The sequence below is a fragment of the Tympanuchus pallidicinctus genome, unplaced genomic scaffold (genome assembly GCF_026119805.1).
Source record: "Tympanuchus pallidicinctus isolate F22 unplaced genomic scaffold, pur_lepc_1.0 scaffold29, whole genome shotgun sequence".
In the NCBI taxonomy this organism is placed as follows: Eukaryota; Metazoa; Chordata; class Aves; order Galliformes; family Phasianidae; genus Tympanuchus; species Tympanuchus pallidicinctus.
This window is the reverse complement of record NW_026294746.1, coordinates 2,046,689-2,072,858: the sequence shown is the minus strand read 5'-3', so window position 1 is coordinate 2,072,858 and position 26,170 is coordinate 2,046,689. Positions and strand designations below refer to the sequence as shown.

Here is a 26,170-nt window from a genome sequence, read left to right as displayed (position 1 = left end):
CAGTGAACTCAGTTACGTGAGCAGCTATGGCACTGGGCTAACAGACCTTCTTCTGGACCCCCTGCACAGCCTCCAGCTGGGATACCAACCCATACAATGAGCATAAAGCCCCTACAGCAGCATTGGTCTTCTCCAATGGTCTGTGAGCTTTCTAAGTGAGGCGTGGGTGCAGAAAAAGCTTAGCAGCCAGGAGCTCTCAGCTCACGTCCTACCAAAAGCCTCATGCCTTCCCATGAGGAGGTCTGTTTTCTCACATGCTTTTGGAACAGAGATGCAAACTGCTGCACTGAGGTTCTCCTAGTGTCACTGCATGGCTACACCCTCCCAGTTTCAGAAAGCAGCAATCAGGTCCTTGAGGTCCCAACAAGATGCTTCCCCAAAGTTCCATCACAGCCAGCAGCACCCCCTGCTGCCCTGACTGCAGCTCTGGGGAAAGGGCAGCAGCTGGAAAAGCAGAGTTCTCCTTGCTTCCATGTAACACAAGCAGAGCCCAAGCACATGAACCACTCCAGATTACCCCAGAGTTTGACTTGCTCAGATTGCACTGGTAAAAAAGCAAGTAATATAAGAACAGAGCAACCAGAAAACCCTGACATGTTCATTTCAAGCTCCATTAGAAGCACTGTAAGAGGAAAAAAACAAAAAAAACATTGCCTGAATGAAAAAGACCAAATTCAGTGGGACATAAATGTTGTTTTCCCAACTGTCTGGAAGTATCACAAAACACTCCTCAAAACAAGGCTTTAAATTCCAATGCAAACAGGGAGCAAAGATCTCTCCTGTGAGCTTTATCATGATGCTCACCCACAAGCTGTTGGCTGCGTGTTGGTGTCCCACTCGGGGGTATCCACACCATCAAAATGCTGTATGAAGCAAAAGGACTGTGCAGGCAAACACAGGGACTGTGCCATCAAGTGCTTCTTCCACCCCAGCAGGGCAGCCACGGAAAAGAGAACTGCAGAAGGGGCGACAGGGAAGGATCCCTGTGCTAGGAGGAGGATCTCCTCCTTCGTATGCACATACACACTGTGTTAGCTGGCATGTGGTACTTTCTGCTGGTGCTCGTGGCCAGCCATCACTCTGACACTGCTCCAGACAATTCCTCTCCACCCTGCCCTGATGGGAGCAAAGGATGTTTTAAAGAAACACTACTGAAAAATATTTTATAAGACAGATTCCTTTGTATTAGCCATCAGTTGATTAACTCCAGGGATCAGCTCAGACACCCTCCTTTTGTAGTCCTGCACCCCTCCCCTGCCCAGCCAGCAAAAAAAACAACCAACTCTCAATCTAGGAGATGGATGAGGAAAACAAGAGGGTCAAGAACTTGATCAATCAACAGGTGCTTCTTTTAGAAGCAGCAGAATAAAGTCATTCAGACAGTCTGAGGGCACTTCCATGCCATGCACCAGAGAGGCGGCAGTGGCCCCACGCACGTAGATATGATGCATACCTGCAAACACCATGCTCAGTGCCTGCCAAGGCAGCCATCTCCTCCTGCCTTTGTTCTGGGCTGTGCACAGTACAGCATCCAGTTCCTGGGAGGAGTTCCTCTCCTCTCATTCCCACTGCATCCATCTTCAGCATCTCTCAGTAGTAGTCATCCTTCTTGCCATCAGCTCCCTGGATGCCTGCATGGTTCTTCTGCTCTTGGACAAGTTCGAGGTCATCATTGTCATCCACCTCACCGCCATGGTCCTCCTGGGTGCAAAGAGAACAGCCAGGAAGGAAAATCAGCAAGGTCCAGCTGGAAAAGAGACCCTAACAGACAGCATCATGCTGCTTCTGAATAAAGCTGTTCTGCCATAGCAGCCCAGCTTGGGAAACCCAGGAAAACAGGGAGGAATTCAGCTCTGCAGGGGACCTTTAGGTAACACTGGCAATGCACCAAAAAGTAGAATTAACAAGCCACGTTCATTTAATGAACACTGAATAAACTAGCACTGCAGTGCAATTTTAACACCTTGGCCTGTTGCATGAGAAGATACCCTACCCCCATCACTCTAAAACTAGCCTAACAAATTCCACCCACGATGTGCAGCAGGCAGCACAGCATCTCTAGGCACCTTTAGGTCCACATAGTGCACAAGCCTGGTTCTTACAAAGGACAAGGAGAGCTCCCCTTCTCTGGGGTCCCTAACACAAGGAAGACACGGAGCTGTTGGAAGCCATAGGTATGTGGGTGGAATCCAGGTTTGTTCTGGAGATTCACCCCATTGAGCAGAAACAAAACTGCAAGCAGTGCTCACATCTGCTTCCCGAAAAGCTGAGTTGTGTTCAACCCCTGGCTACCAGCACACTCAGGTAACAATTTCACTAGAGAAGCAAAGAAGGGAAACCTTGGTGTCATACAATTTCTTGCTCCTGATCTTGATAGTCATCCATTGGGTCCTCCTTGGGCTTGACAGGTCTTCCAGCATCCTGGGAAAAATAGAAGGTCAGACATTGTTAGCTCTCCTCCAATCCACTTCCATTCCCTGCAGGGAGAAGCTCTCTGGCAGTGGTGCTTCAGGTCTGGAAGACACCAGACTGCAGCTCAGAAATCAGGCAGTGAAACAACCCCATGTCCACTTGTGCTTTTCTTCCCACTGTAGAGGTCTTTGTTCTCCTCCTTGATTACATTGGCTTGGATTTATTGTTTTTAACTTCACTATTGATCATGATTTTAGAGCCTGACAGATAAAACACTCCTTTTTAAAACAAGCAATGCTCAGCTGCATGTCAAAACAAGCTAACATTTCCCTGATGCAGAGTCTGGCTTCAGATGGCAAGAAGCACTTTAAAGATAAATAGCTTCCACCTGCAAGCAGGCAAATAAGAAATCAGGACTCCTGCACCTTGTCACTGCTGTCAAGTTTGCTGCATGCCCAGGATCAACAAGGCTTTGACAAACAGAAACAACAGGGCCAGAACAAATTCTGGTACGACCCATTGATCCTTGGGAAAAGGTTTCTCCTGCTTGCCCCATCCTGCAATGGGATTATTAAGTTTCCCTTTGAGTCTTTAAGCTCCCTGCCTCCCCCCATTCACAGCTCAGTCTCTCCCTACCCCCTGCTGCTGCCCTCATGTCAGTCACCTTCAGTGGCTTCTCCTTGGACTCTTCTTTCGCACTGGGTTCCCTGAACTTCTCCAAACCTCCCACCTTCTCTTCAAAGTCAGGTCTCTCCAGCTCAGCTTCCTCAAACTCATCCTCACCCTGGTTATTGGGATCCTGGGCAGGATCTGCAGCATCATCTGGCATCTGGACAAGAAAAGGCTCTTGTGAGTACCAGACAAGATACCTACATGGGATGCAGAGGCCAAGATGAGCCCCCCCCTCACCATCTGGGAAAAGCTGTCAGCCAGAGCTGACACAGATTTCAGGAGGAAGGTCCATCATGACATGATTAAGAGAACAGGAATATCATTCATCCAGAAGAGAGCACTGGTTACTCTTAGCAGTATTCCCCTGCCTTTTCCCCTTTCTCTAGTCCTATCTCATCTTTCATCTGCTCTTTGCAGTTCAGGCTCTCTTCATTTGAGTGGTAATGAAGCTATATAGGAGGCACAGAAGGATCTTGCTGCAGGCTTCGTTTCTCTCTCTAGAGCTGGTTTCTCCTTGGGAGATCAATTCACTGTCAGCACAGAAAGCAAAATAGTTGCAGGGCTGTTTTGCAGCTGACTGCTTTCCCAGAAATATTAACAGTAGGTTCTCTCTTCTGTATTTGACAAGCTTTACAAACACCAAATTCACAAATTTGGATTCAGTGGTTCCCTTCCTATACTTCTCTCGAGCTTCAACCTCCTCCACCTTTCTGCCCATTCAGCTTGAATCCAAAACAGCTGCCCTCCCACCACACCATATGAAAGAGGTACGAGCCATCTAAAAAGTTTGGCACTGTCAGTTCACTGTGCCCATGTCAGTCATCAGCAAATTACCTTCAGTTTTACAGAGAAAATACTCAGCCAGCCATATTATTCCTGCTGCTAAAAGATTTGCATTTGCCTGCTTTTTTTGAAGTGGGGGAACTGAGATGAAGAAGCACATTGAAATCTAAGAAGACAGAGCCAGTGTTGGCTCAGCACTTCACCAGTTATACCTTTAATCAAGCAAATTAATGGTTTTAGCCCCAAAACCCTCCAGAAGCAGACAGAAGTTTGGAGCTACATGTCATAAAGACTTCTGGGAAAGCACCGATTAAAGTGGAACAGTGGATTTTTATTCAGAAGAAGGAATCCTGATAACAGCACGGCAGTATTTCTTACCATAGGCTCCTGAACAACAGTCTCTTTCTGAGAATGCAAGTTCTCCCTCTCAATCATTCCTGCATCTACGAAAAAGAGGGACAGTTATCAGCACAGTCTCTGGATTAAAGACAAAAAGAGAGCAGTGACACAGACTGATCTGCTAATCCTTACAATGCTTACAGGATGCAAGTCATTGTTTCCAGTAAGATTCTCACAGGAGCCTCAGTTCCCAGCTTCCCTCCCTTCTGCATTCAAGTCCTTTGAGCACAGCAGCACACCTCAGCAATATTCTCAGACTGGACTGCTGTACCCCAAAGCCCATTTGGCTCCCCACTGGCTGGGTAGCTGTAATATTTAATTGCTTTACCCAGACAATATCAAGATCTCTGTGGAAGCTACAAGTCTTCCTTCAAACACATGCAGAAAGCTTTTCTAGCTTCCAGCCTTGGCTGGCAATATATTAGTGCTGTACAGCAGAGGATTAGGGAAACCATACCCATTTCAAGCTCTTCGTTATCCATCCTTTCCCTCTCCCCTTCCTGATCACCCATTTGTTTCTCTGGCCCTCTCTTCTGACTGGATGTCTGTGAGCTTCCCTTCTGAGCCTCTTGCCCAGGCCTGGAGTTGAGGTGAAGGCTCTTGGGATAACTGTGCACATCATCCATCTGGGCATTCACTTTGCTGACTATGTCCTTCCAGCTGCAGCAAAGGCACAAAACAAAACAGACCTCACCTCAGCATATGCAGGAGATAACTTCAAAATGCCATTTAAAGACAGCAAACAACACCACGTAATGCACGCAGAAGTCTGTCCTCATGTAACGCCTCAGCTTTAGCAGCTTTTTGAACCCAGCATATTATCACCACACAAACCTGCAGTAAGAAGCCCAGCCTTTAGCTCAGGTTCCCCTGTTACAAAGCCATCAACACGCAGACTGGCCATCCAGAGTCTGTCTGGAATCTGCTGGTCTCAGCCGCCCTGTGCAAGGGTTCTTGGCACCAGCCACATGGCCTCTTCTGTGATTCAGTGTTACTCTTGGCATCCATACCTTCTGAGGAAGCTGGCTTATGCACTCATACCACAAATAACAGTGTAAACAACAGCCTCCAGCTGCTCAATAATTTCTTGATGATAGATCCAGGAAGGAAAAGCATACCATATTCTTTGCCTTTGAGATGTCATTTATCAAAACGTGGCCAATGTTTGCATGTTGTGCTTCACAGAACAGTGACAACATCCTTTCTAGACTTGGAGCAGCCAAAGAGAGGCCACTCGGCTGCCCCAGCTTCAGCATTTGCCCTCAGCTGAAGGCAACACAACATCTGTGCTGTCCCTGTGTGCTTGTGCAGATGCTGCCTACTAAAGCAGTGTGACATCACTCTGAGGAAACTTCTCCAGCCGTCTTCAGAGAACAATCTCTGACCTGAGAAGTCTGCAGGTTAAGTGAACAGAGATACAGGGCAGAGAAGACACTAGTGGAGTCTGGCTGATAGTTTGGAATGAAAACCAGAAGTTTCTCCTACAGATGAAACAGGAATTAAATTTTCTTTCTTTTTTTTTCCCCTCTCAAGTAAACTGAGCAGCTATTACCTGAACACACACAGAGGACAAATAAATCACACAAGGAAGCACTACTTTCAGAGTTGGTTTTTGGATTTTGGCCAGAATTCAATGAATTACAGCCTCAGAAAGACATTTTATTCCTTTTGCAAAGCAGCCTGGTCTTCTGTAAGTACTTCTGAGACAGAAAGCAGTTCCTCCTGTACCTGTTCAGCAAACAGTATGACAGGATCCTGAACCCTGCCTGCACTCCCATAACCTGCAGTAACACAAGAACTGTGGGAGTTGCCCATCTCAATACTGGCAGGACACCATCACACCCTCCTTTGAAAGCCCCTTCCAGGCAGCTGCCCTCCCCACAGCTTCCCTCCACATCTGTCCCAGGAGCAGGTCTGGAGAACACCTTATGCTCTGTGAGTAGGAGGAGAAACAGCCTCAAGGTACAGGGAACTTTAATACTGAGGGTTTTAGCTAGGCTCAGAAAATTCTAACAGGTCCCCAGACATGGTTAAACTGGTTTGCCTTCTCCAGATGAAGCTGAAGTTGATATCAACTACACCATCTCAAGAGCAACTATGCAGGAAAACGGGACAAAAGCCTGCATTTTCTGGGGGATTCTGTCTGTGTCTTCATTTCTGGCGTAAGCTTTTGCTTTTTAATCCCATTCCAAATACAGAAGTCTTAGGATCACAGGTCTTGGAGAGCAGAAGGGGGCTTTGCATCACCAACCTTTGCATTTGCACTGGTTTGCTCCCTGTTGAGTGGTGGTTGTCTGGCACCTGGGTTTTCTCAGCAGCAGAAGGTTGTTTCAGATCAGACAGCAACAATCCAGGAGCTTGGCTTTCCTCATGGCTGCTCACCTGAATGCGCATCACCATGTTCACGTCCTGCAGAGAGGGCACACAAATGCTTTCAGGATGTACCCAAGCTCTTAATCTTACTGTATTCCTGCAGACCTCTCCCCTTGCATTTGGGCCAGCAGATCTTTTTCTAGAGAACAGCAGACTCAGAAGTGGCCCAGAACAAATCGACAGCCCTGTCCAGCCACCCCCTGGTATGAGAGGTCGTTCCCCTTCCACACAGCCAAAAGGAAGTGATTTAAGTCCTATGAGATCTGGACTCCCCTCATCTCAAGTAGCCAAGACAAAAGGAACAGCAAAACCACCTCTTACAAAAAAAAAAATTGCAATTATAATAGCTAATGTCATTGTGATTTAACTATATGTTAATTATCACGTTGTCATTACTGTCCCTTGCTGTGCTCCCTAGCAGGGACCCACACAATTTACAGCAACTCCCAAGCATTCCCATGGCCCTTCACAGCCCTGAATTCACATGTGAACTCTTCCTATTTCAGTGCAGGCCACAGGAAGCAAGCAAGGTTCCCCAGTGAACTGGTTTCCTTTTTGGAGAGAAATGAAAGCTGTTCTTTTTTTATACAGGCTTGTGAAGTGAGACAAACTCAGCAGGCCTGCCCAGTGCACAGACCATAGAGCTCTCAGGGAAAAACAAACCCCAGGTCTGCAGAACATACTGGGCTTCCATTCGGCAGGCTGTTCACAGTTCGGGTGAATCGGATGATGCGAGCATCCCCGTGTCCTACTGGCCAGGCCGGCGGAGCCTCTGGTGGTGAATTGGCATCTTGCAGAGGGGCCGGGTGAGTGAGGGCCACGTTCACCTGGGACCTGAGGCCATCGTTGCTGTTGGAGCTCCGGCCCTGCAGCACAGGACCGTCTGCCTGCTTCCGAACCCCAGAGAGTTGTGATGCCAGCGAGCTCCCGGCAGGGCGATGCTCCGGATTGACTGGAAAAGCCTGCAGAGAAGAAAGGACAAGAGTGAGCTCCAGAGGAAAGGACTGCTCATCCCCCTTTCAAAAGCCCTAGATCATCTGGAGAGGCTCCCAGTTCCCCAGGACCATCACACCTTCTGCCTCGTGAGCTGCAGTTGGCTGTTGCCTGGATCCAGAGGCTGCTCCTTCAGCACCTGGAGCTGCTGCTGCCCCTTCCCTCCTCCTCCTCCTTTGAAGCTTGGCATCTTCTGCAGAGCTTCCTTGAGCTGTCTGAACTCTTCCATCTGGGTCTGAGGGAACAACAAATAAAGAGAAACCTTACATGACAATAACAGGGTTGAACAATTCCTTGCCAAGTTCTGAAGGCCTGTTGTGCAGCTCAGACACACTGCAAAAAAAACAAACAAACAACACAGCCACATGACTGATGATAATCCACAATCATCAATGGAAAACTAAAATTAGTCTTCAGCTTTCCTTCCAGATCTCACAGATATCCTGTATCCCCCTTTGCCAGTCTCGCATCTTATTCTACTGCATATTTTTACCTTAGAAACAGTGACACACAACAGCAATGCTTTCAGCAATGCTATTTACTGCACAAGCTGTTAATGTAATTCCTCCTTTTGCACAGTAAAACCTCATCATGGCTCTTGTAGGCTCCCTCTCCTGTTCTTCTCACGTACATTCACATCAGCTTTTTTTCCTTCTGTAGAGGCACCTCTCTGTAGATATTGTTAGCCCCTCCAAGACGAACACAATTGGCATAATTCCACTTGACAATTCAATTTACTTTGTGAGAAAAAAGAAAAATCAATTCTCTTGGACTCTTCAACAAACACAACCCTTTTTCTCTCTACTGCAGCACACTTCCAGCTCCAACCCTGAAAAGTAGGACTTGGAAAAGCTATTCAGGAAAAGCTCCCCATTCCTACCCCCCTTATTTATAGGGAAGCAAGGGGAGAGAGCTTTTCATGTGCTTGCCAAGGTACCTGGGAGTGGACCAGAATGGGGACTGGGTAGAGCAGGAAAAGGCAGCAAGGGAAGTTTAGCAGGAAATTAATTCCTGAGCAGGCTTTGTTGATTTCAGTTCTTCCCCCTGAAATTTGACCTTAAGGCAAACATTGAAACAAAATAAAAAGTCAATAAAAAGATCCACCAAAGCTAGAATAAAAAGAGTGAGGAAAAGACAAAAAGCAGAGAGCTGTTCAGGGGACGTAGCCATGGTAAGGGACTGCTTCCAGTCAGAACAACCAAATGGGAGCAAACCTGTGTCACAGGAAACTGAGCTGGAAGGCTGCTGGTATCCCATGCCAGCAAGCTGTGCTCCATTATCCTGTGCCACATTTTACCTTTGCACAACAACTGATGTGACAGCTATTGCAGGCTCAGTCCTCTGGGTAGGGCTTGTGGAACACATTTGCATCTCTGATGAACATATGTGGTATCTAGAGTGCAAATTGCTCCTCTGTAAGCCATTCCCTGCCTGAAGAGAGCCAGAGCAACAAGAGAACCTGGCACAGAGGGACCACAAGGACGCATGGCTGTGCTGGGAGAGGCTGCATGCCCGTGGGGCCCTTGATCCCGCATGTGGCACCCAGCCCCACCAAAGGCAATGTGATCCCTTTCACCTTGGTGTTTGAAGCACTGATGAAATGCCAGAAAGAAACGATCAGAAAACGGAACAGAAAACTGTAGGACTTAACAGTAGGCTCCTTATCGAAAAAGATCCAAAGTGTTTTCTGAACTCATTGGATCAAGCCCTACTGCTTCCCAAGGAAGCAGAAATAGCAGAGCAGACAGATGGCTGGAGCATGGCTTTGTAACACAACCGTCTGGTACCTTCAGAGCAAGGAGCTGAGCTCTGTCTCCCACTCCCTGGGCAAATCCTTTTACTCTTTGCTCACTTCCACTTTTGGCAAGTAATGACAGTGAGCTGTTTCTTGCAATCTGCTGTTCCCATTGGTCACAGTGCTGAAGGGGCCGTGCATTAAGGCTGGCAGCAAAGAAGCTGCCATCATGTTCTTCAGTCTGCAAGCACTCAGCTTGGCAGCCTTAATTACCTCCAGTCAAGTTTTCTTAAATACTACTCAGAGTATCTGCAAGTTTGCACACTTGATGTGCTGATTGCTTTCTCTAATGCAGCATGGTAATTTGGATTGGTCCTACCAGCTGTGCCCAATGCAATGGTACTCAGCAGGATTAAGCAGCACTGGGTGGGGCAGAACTTCTGCAGTGTGCTGGAAAGGCTGACACAACCTGCAGAGCACGAGCACAACACCATGCCAGGTGAACTCCATGCTCTTCTAACACTGCTTCCACCTGTGCCCCTGGCCTCCACATACAGAGCCTCACTCCAGCTCTTCCATTATGGAGCTGTGACATCTTATTTACAAAACTCTGATACTTTTCAAGGTCTGATGCTGTACTTCAAAAGCAGACACGGAAGGAGACCCTTCCTGTTTGTACTCCCAACAAGCTTGTTGAGGCACTTCTGCATTGGTGTATCACTCTGCAGTTAATTTTTTTTTACAAGCAGAAGCAATTTGTCATCATTTATGGTGAAAGAATTTGCGATGCAGATAAGTGATAGCAAGCATCCCAAGGTTGAGAATAAGATGGTTCACGCTCATCTATTTTCAGCTACTGGGACAGATTCCAGGTTGGAGAATTTTATTTGTCCAGAAACCCTCTACATGGCTCCTCTAGCACTGTCATAGGCAGCTTCCATGGAGGAATAAAGCTGCTAAGTAGGTTTATTATTTAGAGAGTGTTTCATGGTGCACAAAGGCCCCAGTGTACAGCTGTCCCATGTGGCCCTGGATGCCCCTGTGTCCATTACCTGGGCGTTAAGTAGTTGAGAGTGAACTTCTTGGTGGGCCTTGCGAAGAAGTTTGCTCTCCTCTCTGAGTTTAAAGACTGTATCTGCAAGAGAAGAACACATTTATCTGAGGAGCTGTTTCTGCAATCACAGAGTCTCTTCCTCACCATAAATTCCACTGAAACCTCAGAGCTCCAGAATCCACCCTGCAGATCCAATACAGAGCTTCCCTCCAGCTGCACAGAGAAGCTGAGCCTTGAAAGGCTAGTGTAAGCAAAACAAAACCATGCAGGCCACATACAGAAAGCAAACAGGACAACTTAGTCCCCAGGGATGCTCGTTCCCATCCTGTTAAGTAGCAAGATTGTGCCTTGCAGCTCCCAAACCTGAGTCCTTTCAAGCTCTTTGCATGCTTAGTGCTTCAGTGACAAGACACAATAAACTTCTGTTTCAGTGCCTTGCAGATAATTGTGTACCCTCTAATGAAAAGAAAAACAGCATCAAAAAATGTCAGCCTTATTTTGGAGCCTGAAGCTTTCTCAAAATATCACCATAACTGTGCACACAGTGATTGCTCTGCAAAAAGGCATTGCTGCATCTGCCCTGACAAGCAGGGAAGTTCTCCCCATAACAGGACAGAGCTGTAGGCCAAATCACGTGCTTGACTGCAGCTCAACAGTGGCTGAGCTGTTATTACAGTGGTATCTCTTTCTTAAACATCCATCCTTGGGACAGGACAGTGCCACTGAGGTTGTGTGCTGTGTCCTTCCCTTGTGGTGAAGGCTGTTAACAACAGCAGGAACAAAGAAGGCTCCAGGAGTGCTACTGCTAAGATCTCTGGCCATGGTGTAGACTTCCACCAGCCTTCAAGAGAACCAGAGGCTTCTCTGGTGTAGGAGAGATGAAGCAGTTTCACTGAGCTGATGTCTCAGTCACATCCGGGTCTTCAAAGCATGTTGAGAACCTGGAAATCAAAGCCTTCATGCCAAGATAAGAGGCAGAAATGTGAAGTCTTGCTCTGAATGACATCACCACAGCTTTTTAATCAATGGCTTCAGTAAGACAAAAGTTTCAATTGTGACAATGGGGTTATCTGTTATCTGTAACACAAGCTCAGCAGTGATCAAACCCAATCCTCTGCCTTCAGAACAGGTTGTGCAGGGAAAAGTGGAAAGTGCAAAATGAGAGTGGGGGAGCAGCAGAGGACAGGCTGTGCTGGAGTGTGAAACACAGCATAAATAGATGGCAATTTTTACAAAGTTGAGGAGAAAATAGATCATAATGCAGCAGGAAGGGGGAGATGCAAACAGGATTAAAAAGGCTCCTGTTAGCAACATCAGGAAGCTTCAGCAGGCTTGGCAAGAGCATATGTTAATATCTTGTCAATTAGTAATCAAAAACCACTTCCAGAAGGAGAGACTCAGAAGAATGGGGCACAAACAACCATTGGGTAGGATGGCACAAGAGCATCATCCCACAGCCTGCATCACGTGTGCATCGATAGCTTTGTCAGCAACATGAAAGCTACCCAAACCTCTGAAGCACGAGGTGACCACGAGGAGCTGCTAAACCTGGCTCCACTGCTGAAAACAGCCCCTCATGCTTCCCTGAGGACTTCTGCCTTCTTCCAGCACACCTGGGGCAAAGGTTTCCTTTTCATAACTGAACCTGGCACAAATCCCTCAGTTCCACTCTAACAACTTGGAGCAATGTCCTCTGCTCAGATCTTGCTCGTTCTTATTCTACCTGCCGACAAGGCACGTCTTCCATCACCTCTCCTTGGGACATATTATAAATAGAAAGCATTTATGGAACATAAGGAAAGAAAACGAGGTATTTGCAACGCTGCTAGTTCTGTGTCTGCCACCTCTCAGGAGACTTCCTTGCTCTTTTGTATGCCACAGTCATCTGTACTTTCTTTTATGGGAAAAGTTAGTAGCTTTTGAGCTTGAAGCGCAGAAAAGAGATAGGATGAAATAAACAGCTGCCCATTAAGGCAGGCAGAGAATATAAATATATCTCAGCCTTAAGCTGACCTTCCTGACTAGCTTCTGTCTTCACAATTGCTTTTCTGAGTGTTATTCTTTCCTGTGGCAGAATTCATTTTCTTAGTCCACTGGCAGCTGCTTATTTCAAGGAGAGGTTGAATCCCATGTACAGGTCTCCCATGCCTGTGCTCAGGGCTGGCACTGCATGCTCACTGTCTCACATAGGCTCTCCTACAGTGTTTGAACATCTATTGGGAGACCTGAAGAACAGTCATTGCCCTCTCCCTAGCTCTGACGTTTAGTCTTTTCCCTGCCCAGTGTTTTCTTGGATCTCCATCATACTCACCTTGCAGATTTGTGACTTCACTATCCTTCTCCTGCTGGAGTTGGGCATACTTCTGGCTATGGGCCTCCAGAGTCTTACGATGTTCAAGTTTCAAGCTATTGTGCTGTAGCTGCAGGTCAATCAGCTGCTTCTTGACATCTTCGTGCTGGTTCTGAATACAAAAAGCATCAAAGTCAGTACAACAAAGGAGGAGAAAAGTAATCTAACTGTTGTCAAGTGTTACTTAAGAGCTTGTTTAATGAGTTGCTTGGGGAGAAGAGGCAGAAGAGCCTCTGGTTCCTCCAATAAGGTAACCAAACATGCCAGAAAAAAAGTGTTCTTTTTGTAGTGTAGGAGGGATGTAAAATGCCAAATAAATTGAAGGGAGGTCTCCTCAGAAGCCACTAAAATGGAAGAGAAGCGTGTGAGCAAGTCCACTGCTTCATGGAAGAGAGATGGGGACTCTGGGACACAGCCAAGAACACTCCTACTCCTCCTCAGCACTCAGCTCTGCTGATATCACACCAAATACCACTGAAATGCTGCATAAGTCCCAGGTCCTTTCCAGAGTCCTGGAGATGCTGAAGGGCAGCATTACCTGCAAGGATGAATGTTTCTGTGCAGGTAGCACCATCTATATTGTGTTACAGGAGCTGAGCCACATCTCAGTGCAGATGTGGGCCCATGCTCCTCATGTTAACGTGGGGATCAGACACCAGGATAACAGGACCCTCACAAGACCACAGACCATATTTGAAGCAGGCCAGAACTCATCTGATAACAGCTTTCCAATGCACTTCTGTCTCCTCCTCTCACCTCTGCAGAGCCCAGTAACACAACACACTGAGATATCCTTCTGCTGAGACCCACTGAACCAGAATTCACCTCCTTTCAGGTTCCCATGGTAACCCATACACACTTCCACATGCAGTTTGTCAACACCAATTACATATGCAGATGGATTGGCTCACAGGTGAACCCTGGCCTCTCCACACAGCAGCTCCTCAGAACTCAGGCAGCAATTTCAATTGGCCTTTCCATGAAACAAATGTCTTTCTTCCTTTCTTTCCCTTTTTTTTTTTTTAATTTAGATGCTATCGATGCTGGCATTTATCCCCAGTGAAACAAAGTGTCTGTGTCCTGGGCATTCTCCCCTGGAGCAATTATCCTCAGCTAAAAGAAAAAACTATGCTCCAAAAATAAATGCAACACAGAAGAAAAAGCCTTCAGTAAGGAAGGGATCCAGAGAGAGAACAAAGAGGGTGTTGGGTTCATCAGATCACAGGATCAGGAAGAAAAATAGAGAATTAAAAAAAAAAAAAAAAAAAAAGAAAAAGATTCCTGCTCTTGCTTTCAGAGACTGTGGGTAAAGAGCAGCAAAGGGGAATCAGACCCCTGAAATCATTTGGATGCTAACCATCTCAGAGAAGCACCAGCACTAGCATGTGAGAATTGGTTTTAATACAGAACCCTAAGCAATTCAAGGAATCTTAAGCCTCATCAGCTCAGGTCAATTAATTTCTGGCCCATATTGTGTCTGATACGCATAATGTCTGTCCCCAGACTGCTCACGGCCCAGAAGAAGAGGGAATGAATATTCATCCTCTGATAGCAGCAGGAGACTGAGGAGAGAGAATTGCCTTGGCCGAGGTCACCCAGAGCACCTGGTCCTGGTCCAGCTTGTTAAGCACCCAGAGTATCTTCATTCCCACAAATTGTACTCATGTATGCACATTTCAGGCACCTAAAAATGCTAAGCTAGTTGGTAGCTGCAGGACAGCAGGTCTGGAACATGTTACGTGCCTGCTGTGCAAACACAGAGCCCGTGCACCATCACCTTTCACTGTGACCCTGCACATCACTGCCAGAAATCAGCTCATCTGTGTGAAACAGGGAACCCCTTGTCTCAACTGGATGGACTTTTGCCAGTGAGACTTTGCATCCCACATTCCCAATGGGGTTTGAGAAGATACAGCTGCTGCAATTCAGGCACAGCACCTCTCCACCATGCCTGGGGAAACAAGCACAGATGGGAGGAGAGAGAGAGAATGAAAACCTGAAAACCACACATTTCTGCTACAGTTTAGAAGGCAGCTTTGTGGGCTGCACCATACAAAAATAGGATCAGTGGTTGAATGCTTTGCCCACAAGCAAAGGAAGGGCACACCTCACTGCAAGTTTCCAGGTTCCTGCAGATTCAGGAAGCTCATGTGAACAATTCTTTGTTTAAAGCCACCCTCCTCCTTGCCTGCATATTCCGGGGGTGCTAGGAGGCATTCTGCAGAAAGATGTTAAAAAAAGAAAAAATTCCACCTCCATTCAGGAGGGTGAAAGAAGTTATAAGGAGATGAAATCTGGCCCCAGCAGGCAACTGCTCCAGCTGCTATTTTTGGACAGAGCCAAGCCCCTGAGATCAGTCTGTCTGTTGTAGACATTAATCAGACACAGGTACCTTCACTACAGATCAGAATGACAGCTCAGGAGTCAAGTAAACGTGATCCTTCTTCTCTAAGCAGCAAAAGGCAACTGGAGAGCTATCTGTGTTAGAGCTATCTAACAGAGCTACCTGTGGAGGCAAACCTCCACGTACAGCACAGTGGCCACAAACACAAAAGCCAGATATACTGATGTGGCTTCATGGAATTCTTTAGTCACATCTGGGACATTCACCTTAACAGGGCTAGATGCTTCTATTCAATGCTAAACATCCTCAGTCATCCATTTTCGCTTCCTCAATAATGATCAAGTTGGCAGCACTATTCCTTGTGAAGAGGATAATCTGTGTGGGAAGCATTTTTCACCTATACTCCAAAACCAAATATTATTCACAGCTCCATAGCTAGCTACAAGCTGAGCTGCATGCAGCATTTCCAGGGGAGAGGCTGCAATCCACCAGACCTCAGTCCCAAGGGCCCATCTTTCTTTCAGCAGCTGTAAATGCAGTTACACAAAATAGATGAAAAATTTATTCCAATAAAAGGAAGCAAGAGAAAGGGAGCCAGGATGAAGTGCTCTCACTGTCCCTGTGAGAAAAGCAAGCTGGACCACGCTGCTCATGTTGTAGTTACTGTGAAGACAAAAATGACTGAAGTGTTCCCAGAGTCTGCAGAGCTGGATAATGCCCAGGAGAGCTGTACTTCCCTCCTCTCAGGGCTGGGATCCAAAGGCAGGCAGCTGGGCGTCCAGCTCTGTTCAGTGGTGCACAATGCTGCTGGAAGTCAGCCTGCTCTCTGAGCCCCAGCACTAAGTCACCATTGGGCTGGGAACACTCCAACTTTAGACATCAAGAAAGTCACCAGCAACGAGAGACCACAGTGGCAGTGTGCTAACAAAACCCAACTTGAATGTTATGATACAGTTCAGGTAGAGCACATGATAAGATAAAAAATGCTATGAGCACTCCTACCTGAGCTGCTTATGTTGCCTCAAACATCCTCCTATCCTAAAAAGGCAAGCTGCAGCAAAGAGGCCCATTTTCATGCTAAGGAACACAGAAAAGAACAGCCTGAACAAAACTCCTGCGTGATAAGCTGCACAAAGACTGCCATTGAAATAAGTGTACACCAAGGCTGTAATCTGATGCAAAGTCCAACAGAACAAATAAGAGAACTCCCATCAACCTGAATAGGCAGGAAGGAACGTGAATCAACACCACAGTGCGGCCTCCTCCCTCTGGGCTGGCACTAGCTGCAGGAAGCCCATGGTCTGTCCCAGGCATCTGTGGTAAGGAACAGCCCACACCTGCCTTCCAGGGCACTTTCTAACTTGCAGCACACAGTGAGCATTGGAACCAGACCAAAATCTTACCTTCAGGATCTTGTGCTGGGAACTGAGGGCCCCATATCTGTTCATAGAGTCTTGCTAGGGAAAAATAAATAAGAGTCAATAGTGCCATTAGGTCTCAGAAAAGCCAAAAGCTCAGCAGAGTATGAACAGTACTGAGTACACTGCACATCCTGAACACTCCATTTCAACATTTTCCTGTCAACTTTGCCACTCACAGGCCAGTAGAAATCATTTGTCTAGCCCTGGAAAAGAAAATGGATAGGTTTGCTCATGGCCTTTGTTCTCCATGCTCCCTGCAGTATATATTGAATTCAGCTCCCCCGGGACTCTTCTGTACCATGAAATTCTCTTAGAAGAACTCTTATTGCCTGCAGCGCAGGACTCCCTGCCACACCAACAGCTGACAATCAAGCCTTCCACTGTGCCATCTCACAAGAGAATAAGCACAATAGCTCTGGCACAACAGTCTCTCCCGAAGGTGAAAGAGATCTTCCAACACCAACAGCCTTGCAAAATAAAGTCAGCCAAAGTTTTTCTTGCACTTGTCATGTTATCTTCAAGACAGCAGCCCCAGCCTTATAAGCATGGTAGTACTAAAAAACATTCTTTCACGTGTCCATGCAAATACACATGCATGCCCCGAGGAATAAACTGTACCTACCTTCTCCTTGTTGAGAGCTTCCTGAGCTTCTAATTTGTACACTAAAAAATCTGGAAATGGAAGAGAAGACAATTAAATGAGCAGGGATTTACAAGGACTTGCCTGTGAACGTTTAATCTTGTACATCAGCTTTAGAAGATGCATCAGTCCATAGTGTCCACATACCACTACGTGCAGGGATGCCAACATTGTTAACAAGCCCTTGTAGAGCTCAGCATCTTCTGATCACTTTTAAGAAGTTTACTATTTCCAAGGAAAAAGCAGTCTAATACCAGATATAGCCATCTCTTCTAGAGTGCTCAGACACCACATCGTGGGTGCCATCACTCACAGATTAGACTGAGAATATAGGCAGGGATATGAGAGAACAGAACCCACCCCCCAGCTCACAGGCAATAGACAAGTCAGCTCACTACTGCCTGGTGAGTGTTGAGTAACATACACACACACTGTGCTGAAGGCCTCTGGATGCCACACGTGCATCTGCCCACAGCTGGAAGGTCAGCTGGCTGCTGCTCCACCACTCTGCCAACTTACCTTCCTTTGTCTTCTTGTGCTCCCCTCGCTCCTTCTGCAGGGATCGCTCCAGTCGGGATCTGTGCTCATACACAACTGGGGAAGCAGAAACAGGCAGAGCATGAGCTAAACCCTGACATTTCTTCCCAGACATTATTCTGCAGGTCATGCACACAGGGGCACACCTGGCCCTCAAGTCCTCCCACAGATCAGGCCAGCAAGTGCCCAATCAATTAGATGTGAGCAACAGGCCTCTTTTGCTTCCAATGGGCTTCGCAGCTCTTCCTGTCTCTGCACTCAGGTTTCACTTAGGAACCCAAGCTGTGAGCTGGATGTAGTGGCCAGTGGCTGAACTATGTGTTTATGGGCCAAGTCCAATACTAGGACTAAGATAACCAGAGACTGCCAAGCTTTCTGCTCCACACCAGCAGCATGCAAGAGATGTTTTCTCTCTTTCTCCATTGCAACCATTAACTGGCCCTCAAGGACATGAAGGAAGAGTGTGCCAGCAGCTCTCTCTCCCATTAGATACAAAAGAGCATCTGTGCTCCGCACAGAGGAGCAAGAAGATAGAAGGACGAGACTGCTTTGTGCATTGGCCACATGACAAATGGAAGTGCCAGAGAAACCTCCTGATGGATGATGATTTTAATGCACTCTGATGTCTGAATGGTAACAAAGAGCAACCCTTGAGCCACAGCACTCAGCTGCAACCAGAAGCTGCTCCATCCCCTCTGTGCAGAGACTGCCACATAACAGCGTGGGGCTCCAAGCAATTCAGACACCGGGGCAGTAAAACCTCACCTCCAAAACCAAGGACACTGGGACAAATCACACCATGGGTGCTGCACAGTGAAAATGAACCAATGGGATTGATATCATCACACATGCTAGAAGTCAGGCCAGGACACTTTCATAAATAATACTACAGCTCAACCAGGAACTGCAAAGCCGAAGATCAAACTTAGATCAGAATAGTCCTCCCTACCTTACCACCTGCAGGTCTCACACCTTTGCAGACGCTGAAGGAAAACAAAAACCACCCAAAGAAAAGCATCTTGTTGCCACATCAATCTTTTCTCTCCAGGAAAGGAATTCTAGCCACCCATCTCCTCAGCTTCCACTTCTGCAAACAAGCAACTATGAAGTTCACAACTATTCACTGATAAATGGCAGCCCAGCACCAGTCACGTCTCATAACCATGTGTGGGTTTTAGCCTTCAGACTCCCTGCAAGCGAAGCAAAACCCAGATGTCAGAGTGAGTTGGCTGTTTCTCACTTTAAATAACTGCCAAGCCTTCAGCAAACCTGCCGGCAGAGCAAGGAGAGAGCAGAGACTGATCACAGCACAGCGACAGGAGCGCCAGGCGCACAAATCCAACACGGCATTGAATGAAGTGGTGGAAAGAAACACTCTCCAATATCTTGCACACTGACTTGCCTCTCTCACAGCCTGTGCTCCCACATCACTTCCTTCCAGAACTTTGGGGAGCTGCTGTTCTGAGTGTTCCGTTGGGTCACAAGAGATCCAAGTCCGGTGGCTTTACTAAAGAGACTCACAATGAATGATGTTTTCCTTCCCAGCTGGAAGTGCCTCTTGTGCCCAGAAAGAGAAACTCCAGCTGGTTTAACTCAGTGACTTTTAAGCTAAATCATGACACTGGCTGGGTCCAAGATTGGGATCTTTGCAACACTCTGGTTTACCAGCAACAGATCCGTTGCTATTTACAGTCATCTCCAGCAACAATTGAGAGCCTGAGCAAATTAGGGAAAGGGAAGAGGGATAATTTAAGCCAGGAATAATAAGGGGTTGGGACCTAATGATGTCGGTGATGATAATTCAGTAGTTCAGTTCTTTCCCAAGCCACCTGGAGGCAAAACTCAGCCAGGTAGGGCAGCAGCTGACACACTGAGGGCCCAGTTTCAAAGCACAGCTGAATCCAAATACCTCAGCATCCTACTGTCCCCCGTGGAGCAACCTCAGTACTTCCAGATGGTGACTTTTCCTGGACTGAAATCAAGCATCAGCAGTACAAGACAGACCAGCTGGCTCTTCCTGGAGTACACTTCTTTTAGATACTGCAGGGACGAGGACTTTCTTTCAGGCTTGCCAGCTTGGGCTCATGGTGAGACAAGCTCAGTTCAACCCCAGAGTGAGGAGCCATCCCCCAGACAGGCCATCACACCCAAGCAGTTGCAGTTGCCCCTGAGATAATTTCCAAGGAGCAGAAAAGGAGCTGTTATCTCCCCCACTATATCACCAGGCCTGCACAAACTAGAGAAGTAGGGCTGAGCTTTGCAGAGCTCAGCAGCTGCTGCATAAAGCTGTCTTCCTGCTCACCTCTGTAGTGGGACCCAGCAACAGCTCAGCACGCCAAAATGGCACTTATAGCTTCAGCAGACAGGAAGCCAGGAAGTCTTTAACAATTTGCAATCATAAGAGGGAATGGAGGGTGATTGGTGCCTAAGACTAGGCTGGAATCCAGCCAGAACTCAGCACTAAAGCACTGTCACCTGCTGACAAATGAGCTAAAAATGCAGAACTTGAACTGCTGAAACAATGAAATCCCACACAGCGTCCTGCCTTTGGGGAAGGAGAACAGGCCAGGCCTTCCACAGACATGTTCTCATTTTACGAGATCTCTGAGTGCTGGGTGACTCTGTGAAGGGGTTGTTAGCTCAGCTGTGCTGAGATAAACATCTGCCAGGGAGAGTTTAGGAGACCCATGACAGGAGGAGAGTGATTCCAGCTTCACAGGCAGTTCCAGCTAATCACCTAGAGAAAGCTCTCTTCTCAGTTACTCTCCTTGCTATAGGCACTGAATACTCCTGCCAGCCTCCATCCCATCACATCACAGCCGACAACTGAACTCCAGAATCACCCAGAGTTCTCCATGTCCCAGCACTTCCAGCAGTGCCCAGGACCTGGTAAGCAGCCTCCACGTGGTCTCAGACACATCCTCACCCTCACCCAGCAGGAACACCGGTGATACAGGGACAGAAAAGCCCAGCAGATTGCTCCTTGTTGCCATCTGGACTACACTGAGAAGGGAGGAGGTTTCTTTTTGCATGCTGTGTTTTACGCTACAGCAAGATCAGTAGCTTTGCTCTTATTCTGAGCAGGAGAAGATAAGGCCCATTCCCCAGGGACAGGCATGGCTGGTTCAAGACAGATCCAGATATTCAGCTCTGCTCCTTCCTCCACTCCTTTTCACTTTAGGCTGCCATCAGCCCAACCCATGCCCTTTCCAGCTTTATTTACAGAGGCAGAAGCATTAACTGCACTCAGGTGTATGAATAATAGTAAATACAATAAATAAATAGCACCAAAATCCACCTCATAACAACACATCTTCCTTTAGCAGAGCTGGAAAGATGAATCAGATGCAGAAGACAGTTGAAGCCATGCACCAAGGCAGCGTGGGGCACAAGAGCCCCCAGGGCACAGGCAGCCAGCTCCCAGCCACAGCCAGGCATGCAGTGTGCTCCTACCTGCCAAGCACCTCTCCCACATCATAAAAAAAAAGAATCTTTGACTCTTAAAATTGTTGGACAAGTGGCTTCTGAAAATACAAAGTGTATCCATGGCAACAACTGTATTTAGGAATCGGAGGACTTGCAGAGGGTTAGAAACCCCAGCAACAGGCGACAGCACTGCTATTCAAACATATTTTGAGAGGAAAAATACTATGAGCCTGTCTCAGCAGTTGGCTGCAGCCAACAGAAATGGGGTTCCCTGAGGCTGCTGCTGCTTAAGGAGCCAGCCCCTCTCCAGGGCAAGCAGCAAGAGATGCTGATGTACCAGAAAGGAATGTGGGCCAGCTCCTGCCCTGCTGGTATCTGCATCTCAAACACGGGATGCAGGAGGAGACTGCAGGGGCTGTGCAGCGCATCCAGAGCTGCAGGTGTCTGAATGCTTCATGGCAGAGCAAGAAGAAATGTAAGATAATTGCAGTAAACCCATATACTTGCTGGATTGATTCACAACATTGTCTCCCAAGGAAACATACTTTTGAAAAAACCCAACAAATCCAAAATAACACCAGCACACATCACATCTTCCTTCCTGAATTCACAGGTAGAAATGCACAGCCCTGAGCACAGAAAGCTTATGTTCAGCACTCATTTTGCATCACGACTCTGCACACAAAACCACCTGAAGAGGCTTAACCCAGAGCCCACCTATCTTGAGCCACAAATCTGGGGTATTTCCAACCATGCAGCTGATAGAAACAATGTCACTTTGTGTGTGAACAGAGGCCATAACAGATACCCTGCATTTGATTTTTGTCCCAGGAAGAGCTCTGGATTTAAATGCCATAATCTAATCCTGCTCACTCTGAGAAAAAAAGCCCTAAATGAGTCCCTGACCTCAGGGCACAGGCACCACATGCCAGCAGCATCGCATCCACATAAGAGCTGTGCTGTGAGCACTCCACAACAACCATCCTCCTGCACTACACACAACCACTGGCTACCAAAGAGTGGATTTCTACCCAGCCCCTCTGCAGTGAGTTCAGCAAAGCTATCTCCAGAGCCCAAGCCCAGCAAGAGGTGCTGGCAGTGTCGCTCTGGCATGGGCAGGAAGAATCAAGCATGCAGATCTGCAGAAGAAAAGAGTTCAGCAGTGGAACAGCATAACTCATCCTCAGCCTTCCCTACCGGAACATCTCCACAGCTACAGCATCATTCTCCCACAGGCAGACAGCTCTGAGCAAGGCAGACCAATGGGAATATATACAACATGCTTGCTTTCCAGCAGCTCTCATCAGAGGATTGAGTTTTCCTGCCCTCACTGCTCACCAGCCTGTACCTGGTAAGGGAGCTTGGAGAAGCCCATTCACCACCTGCCCTGTTTTCTGTGGATTTTTTTTTTTTCTTTTTTCAAGCATCCAATCAGCCCCAAACAGACTGACAAGAGCCACAAACCAATCTCTACAGAAGATGGCAATGGGTCTGTTTCCTTCCAAAGGAAACAGATGAGACGATATGATGACAACCTCTACTGATGGACCCCTTTTGCCTCTTCGTTCTCTTTTAGGGTCCAGAGAGCAGTCAGGACTCACAGCCTGCCTACACAGGTCCTGTTTGCATTTTTTCTGCTCCGCATTTAGAATGATGGAGGGTTATCCTTTATGGTCAAAGGGAACTATAGAGAGAAGCAAATGGGTGTGATGCTGCACTCCCCACTCCAGTAAAATGCTGTTCCCATCACTGCTGTTGCAGCAATTCAGCCTCGAGGCCGTTTAACTCCAGGATGCAAAGCTGGGGGGGGGAAGAAACAGGGGAAAGCATCATCTTAGAGCTCTTCAAAGCCAAAAGACAAACCTCACTCCACGAAGGCCCCCCACTCATCGCTGGGCTGTGCTGGAGCAAAGGAAGCTCAGCAGGCGCACGCAGCCGCTCACTCACCTTGGAGCTGGGCAGACAGTGCTTCCTGCTGCTGTTTGTATTTCTGGGCAAGGGCTTCGGCACTCCTCACCTTCTGCTGCAAGTGGTGGTACAGGAAAGCTCCCGAGCCCAGGCACGCCACGGCCAGCAGGCAAAACCCGGTCTGCAGGAGCCCCTTCTGCCTCCTCGAACACATGCCCGTGCCCATGGTGGGGCTGAAGCAAAGCGATGCAGCGCTGCCTCCCTGGCGCTGCTAAAGCATCTGATTCTTTTTTCTCCCTCAAACAGCTCCTTCGCTCCAGAAATCCACAGATCCCTCAGGTTACTCTCTGCAAGATTCGATCCAAGTCTCGCCTTCACTCCTCCCCAGCCCTCGGAGAAGCGGAAGATGCTCCAAAAGCGGTTTACTCCTCATCGCCCGGCGGAGCGCAGCGCAGCCCAACGCCGTTCGAGCCGCGCCGCATCCTTCAGCAGCGAACCTCGGCGGGGTCCGGACCGGGGGGACCCGGCAGAGGGAGACCAGGAGGAGGAGAAGCAGCAGCAGAGAAACTTTTGCTTCCCATGTGCTGCAGAAGGAGGAGGGGAGGGTTGTCCCACCTCCCCCTCTCCAGCACCGACCGGAAAAAATAAGCCGTGGGATGAGGAGCGCTGCTGCTCCCTCCCCTCTGCTTCCCTCCCCGCCTGCGGCTGCCGGGAGGAAGCGGAGGTCCCGAGGCTGGGAGAAAGTCCCGGGGCTGGGAGAGTGCCCCCGCTGCCCCCAAAGCCGGCACGGAGTCCTCGGCCCCTCCCGACCTCTCCCGGCCGCCTGCCGAGCCCACTGCGAGCAGTAAAGCAGACATCCCTGCTCCCACCCAGGAACAACTCAAACCAACTTCTCCCACGTGTTTGCTTTCCCCTCCCCTTTATAAACAAGCCGAGGAGCCCAAAGCCTACGTGGTGGGCACTTGTTGCTATCAGGAGGGACACTGGCATTAGTTAACAAGGGAAACAGCCTTGAAACCTTAAGGTTTTTAAGGGTAGGCTGGCCGGGGCTCTGGGCACCCTGATCTAACACTATGTGTCCCTGCTCATTGCAGGGAAGTTGGACTAGATGACCTTTAAATGTCCCTTCCAACTCAACTGGTTCTATGATTCTACATGGGCTGCTTCCTTCTGGCAGAATCCGACCTGTTTTACCCAGGCAGGTGATGATGCTCAGCTGGACAGGGGCAGGAGAGAACAGCCCTCCTGCACAGCACAGCTGTGTGCTGAGCTCAGCTGAAGCCCCCAGGTTTGTAATGAATCTTGCCTGCACCAGCAGCCCAGCTGCCAAGTTGGCTTGTCCCTTATCTGAGCTCAGAAGGACTCTTCCTCTGGAGTTCTGCCAAGTTCCATGTTTCAGGCATCTGGAGAATAAGCAAAAATCATAACAATTAATGCTTCAGCAGCAATTCCCATCTAAGAGTCAGGAACAGTTTTACAAATGTTAATCAAAGGAGCTTTGTGGTACTGCTGGGAAACAGCAGAATGTCTCCATAATCTGCAGATGGGGATACAGAGGCACAGCATCCTGGAAGGTTATGATTTATCCAAAACAACTATGTTTTTGAAGTTACTCTTCACAAGCTGTATAATCAATGGATAGTAAGATGCTATAATCACAAAAAAGAACAAGAGAGTTAGGTGAAGTAGACTATGATAATAAGGAGAACAAATGGAAGGTTTACCTGTATGCTAGGCTCACCTACAGAAAGCACCAGAAGAAAGGATCTCCAGAAGAGATCCTTCCCCACTGGTAGCCAGCTCTTAAATAGGTCTAGGACAGGTGAATTGCCTTCACCTGTGCTCCTCTGGCTGGCTCATGGCTCACCTCAGGTGATCAATCAGAGCTTCAGGCCGTGACGCAGCAGTTCCCATACACAAGCACTTTCAATGGAATTGATACATCTTTTGAGGTGAGTGCCAGCATGAGGGAAAAACAGCCTACAGGAAAGTGGGAGATTTGGAGAACCGTCCTCACTTGTGCACAGCTTCCAGAATAAAACACACTTTTTACAAAGGGAATTAACTGAGCATTCTGTATTGAAACACTCAAACACAAAATAGCTGAAATTTAGTGCTCAGGCCTTTCTGAAAAGCAGAACTCCTCTAATGTGATGCTCACTCACCCTATGCCTGCCAGATCATTTCACCATGGGATCTTGCTGCTGGTTCAGGTATCCACCTACACTGCACAGCCCCTGTGCATCAGCCAGCCTTCAGTCCAAATGCTCCTCTGCAGAAATCAGGAATGTCCCGTGGGGCTGATGGATGCTTCAGCATCTCCCCAGGCTGTTTGTCAGGAGCTGGAATGTCTTTTGTCTGCATCTTTAGGACTGAGAAGGCAGCCTGGGGAAAGAGGGATTTGAGTCTCAGCTTTGCATCTATTCAGCACATTCTTTTTTTTTTTCTTTTCCTTCCCTGCTCTCATTAATTACTTCCTCATGTGCTGGTTCCTGCCTGAGAAATGCTGGGGATTCTTGAGGTTTTGACAAAGAGGACTCTGGAAAAGGTTAAAATCCTGAATTAGGGAATGCCAATATGAGAACTTCCACTGATAAAGTCACTCCAATCTATCACTTTTAACTATTCTACCATTGTAAGAAACTCAGTTACAGTTTTAGTTCTGTATTTTTGCACCAGATACAGAGCCAGGGAAACTGCAGCCCAGCAGAGAGCAAAAGGGTTTGCTTCTCACTCGTGCTCTGTCAGTGTTTGTGCTGTTTGAGCTGTGCAGCCTGCTGTTGGAGTTCCAGCAGACTGTAAATAGAACCCGTATCCCCAGCAGCCAGAAATCCTTCCTTTTGGTCCTGTTCTTCCACATTACGTATAGAGAGATCTCGGGGCCCACAGCAGCAGTAGCTGTTCTTCTCTGTTCCTCTAGGATGTTTTCTAATTTTCAAGGAAAGCTAAACAAACCCAGCGAGATCAGGGTTTACCAGTAGGTCACCCATCATTTGAGAAGCCAGCTCAGAAGCTCCTTCCTTTCACAGACTGCTACAACACCCCACATTTCTTGAGGTGCACAGCTACTGAGTCTGAGTGTCCTATGAAAGTGCAGAGGAGAAGCACCCTGAGCTGTGAAAA

The 26,170-nt window shown here is 47.8% G+C and overlaps 1 protein-coding gene across 2 annotated transcripts; it reads right to left on the bottom strand.

Moving 5' to 3' along the window:
• Positions 1 to 1,159: 1,159 nt before the first annotated feature.
• Positions 1,160 to 23,713, bottom strand: LOC128085017 (Golgi integral membrane protein 4-like). Of its 2 annotated transcripts, none has more exons than XM_052691862.1 (14): positions 23,087 to 23,711; positions 17,696 to 17,770; positions 17,159 to 17,208; positions 16,519 to 16,572; positions 12,733 to 12,883; positions 10,420 to 10,502; positions 7,712 to 7,867; positions 7,323 to 7,601; positions 6,518 to 6,675; positions 4,724 to 4,926; positions 4,246 to 4,310; positions 3,077 to 3,241; positions 2,353 to 2,421; positions 1,160 to 1,701 (listed from the first exon to the last, which is right to left on the bottom strand). In XM_052691862.1, the coding sequence occupies exons 1-14, from the start codon at positions 23,271 to 23,273 to the stop codon at positions 1,591 to 1,593; spliced, it is 1,806 nt and encodes a 601-aa protein (XP_052547822.1). In that variant the 5' UTR covers positions 23,274 to 23,711; the 3' UTR covers positions 1,160 to 1,590. The 2 variants fall into 2 exon arrangements, with proteins under 2 accessions (XP_052547822.1, XP_052547823.1); XM_052691863.1 differs by having other exon boundaries at positions 1,579 to 1,701; positions 2,340 to 2,421; positions 23,087 to 23,713.
• Positions 23,714 to 26,170: the final 2,457 nt, after the last annotated feature.

Coding starts and splice junctions, on each gene's coding strand:
- LOC128085017 (XM_052691862.1), bottom strand. CDS start 23,273: ATGGGCACGGGCATGTGTTCGAGGAGGCAGAAGGGGCTCCTGCAGACC. Junction 17,771..23,086: donor ACTGTCTGCCCAGCTCCAAG/GTGAGTGAGCGG, acceptor CTGCTTCCCCAG/TTGTGTATGAGCACAGATCC. Junction 4,311..4,723: donor TAACGAAGAGCTTGAAATGG/GTATGGTTTCCC, acceptor TCTTTTTCGTAG/ATGCAGGAATGATTGAGAGG.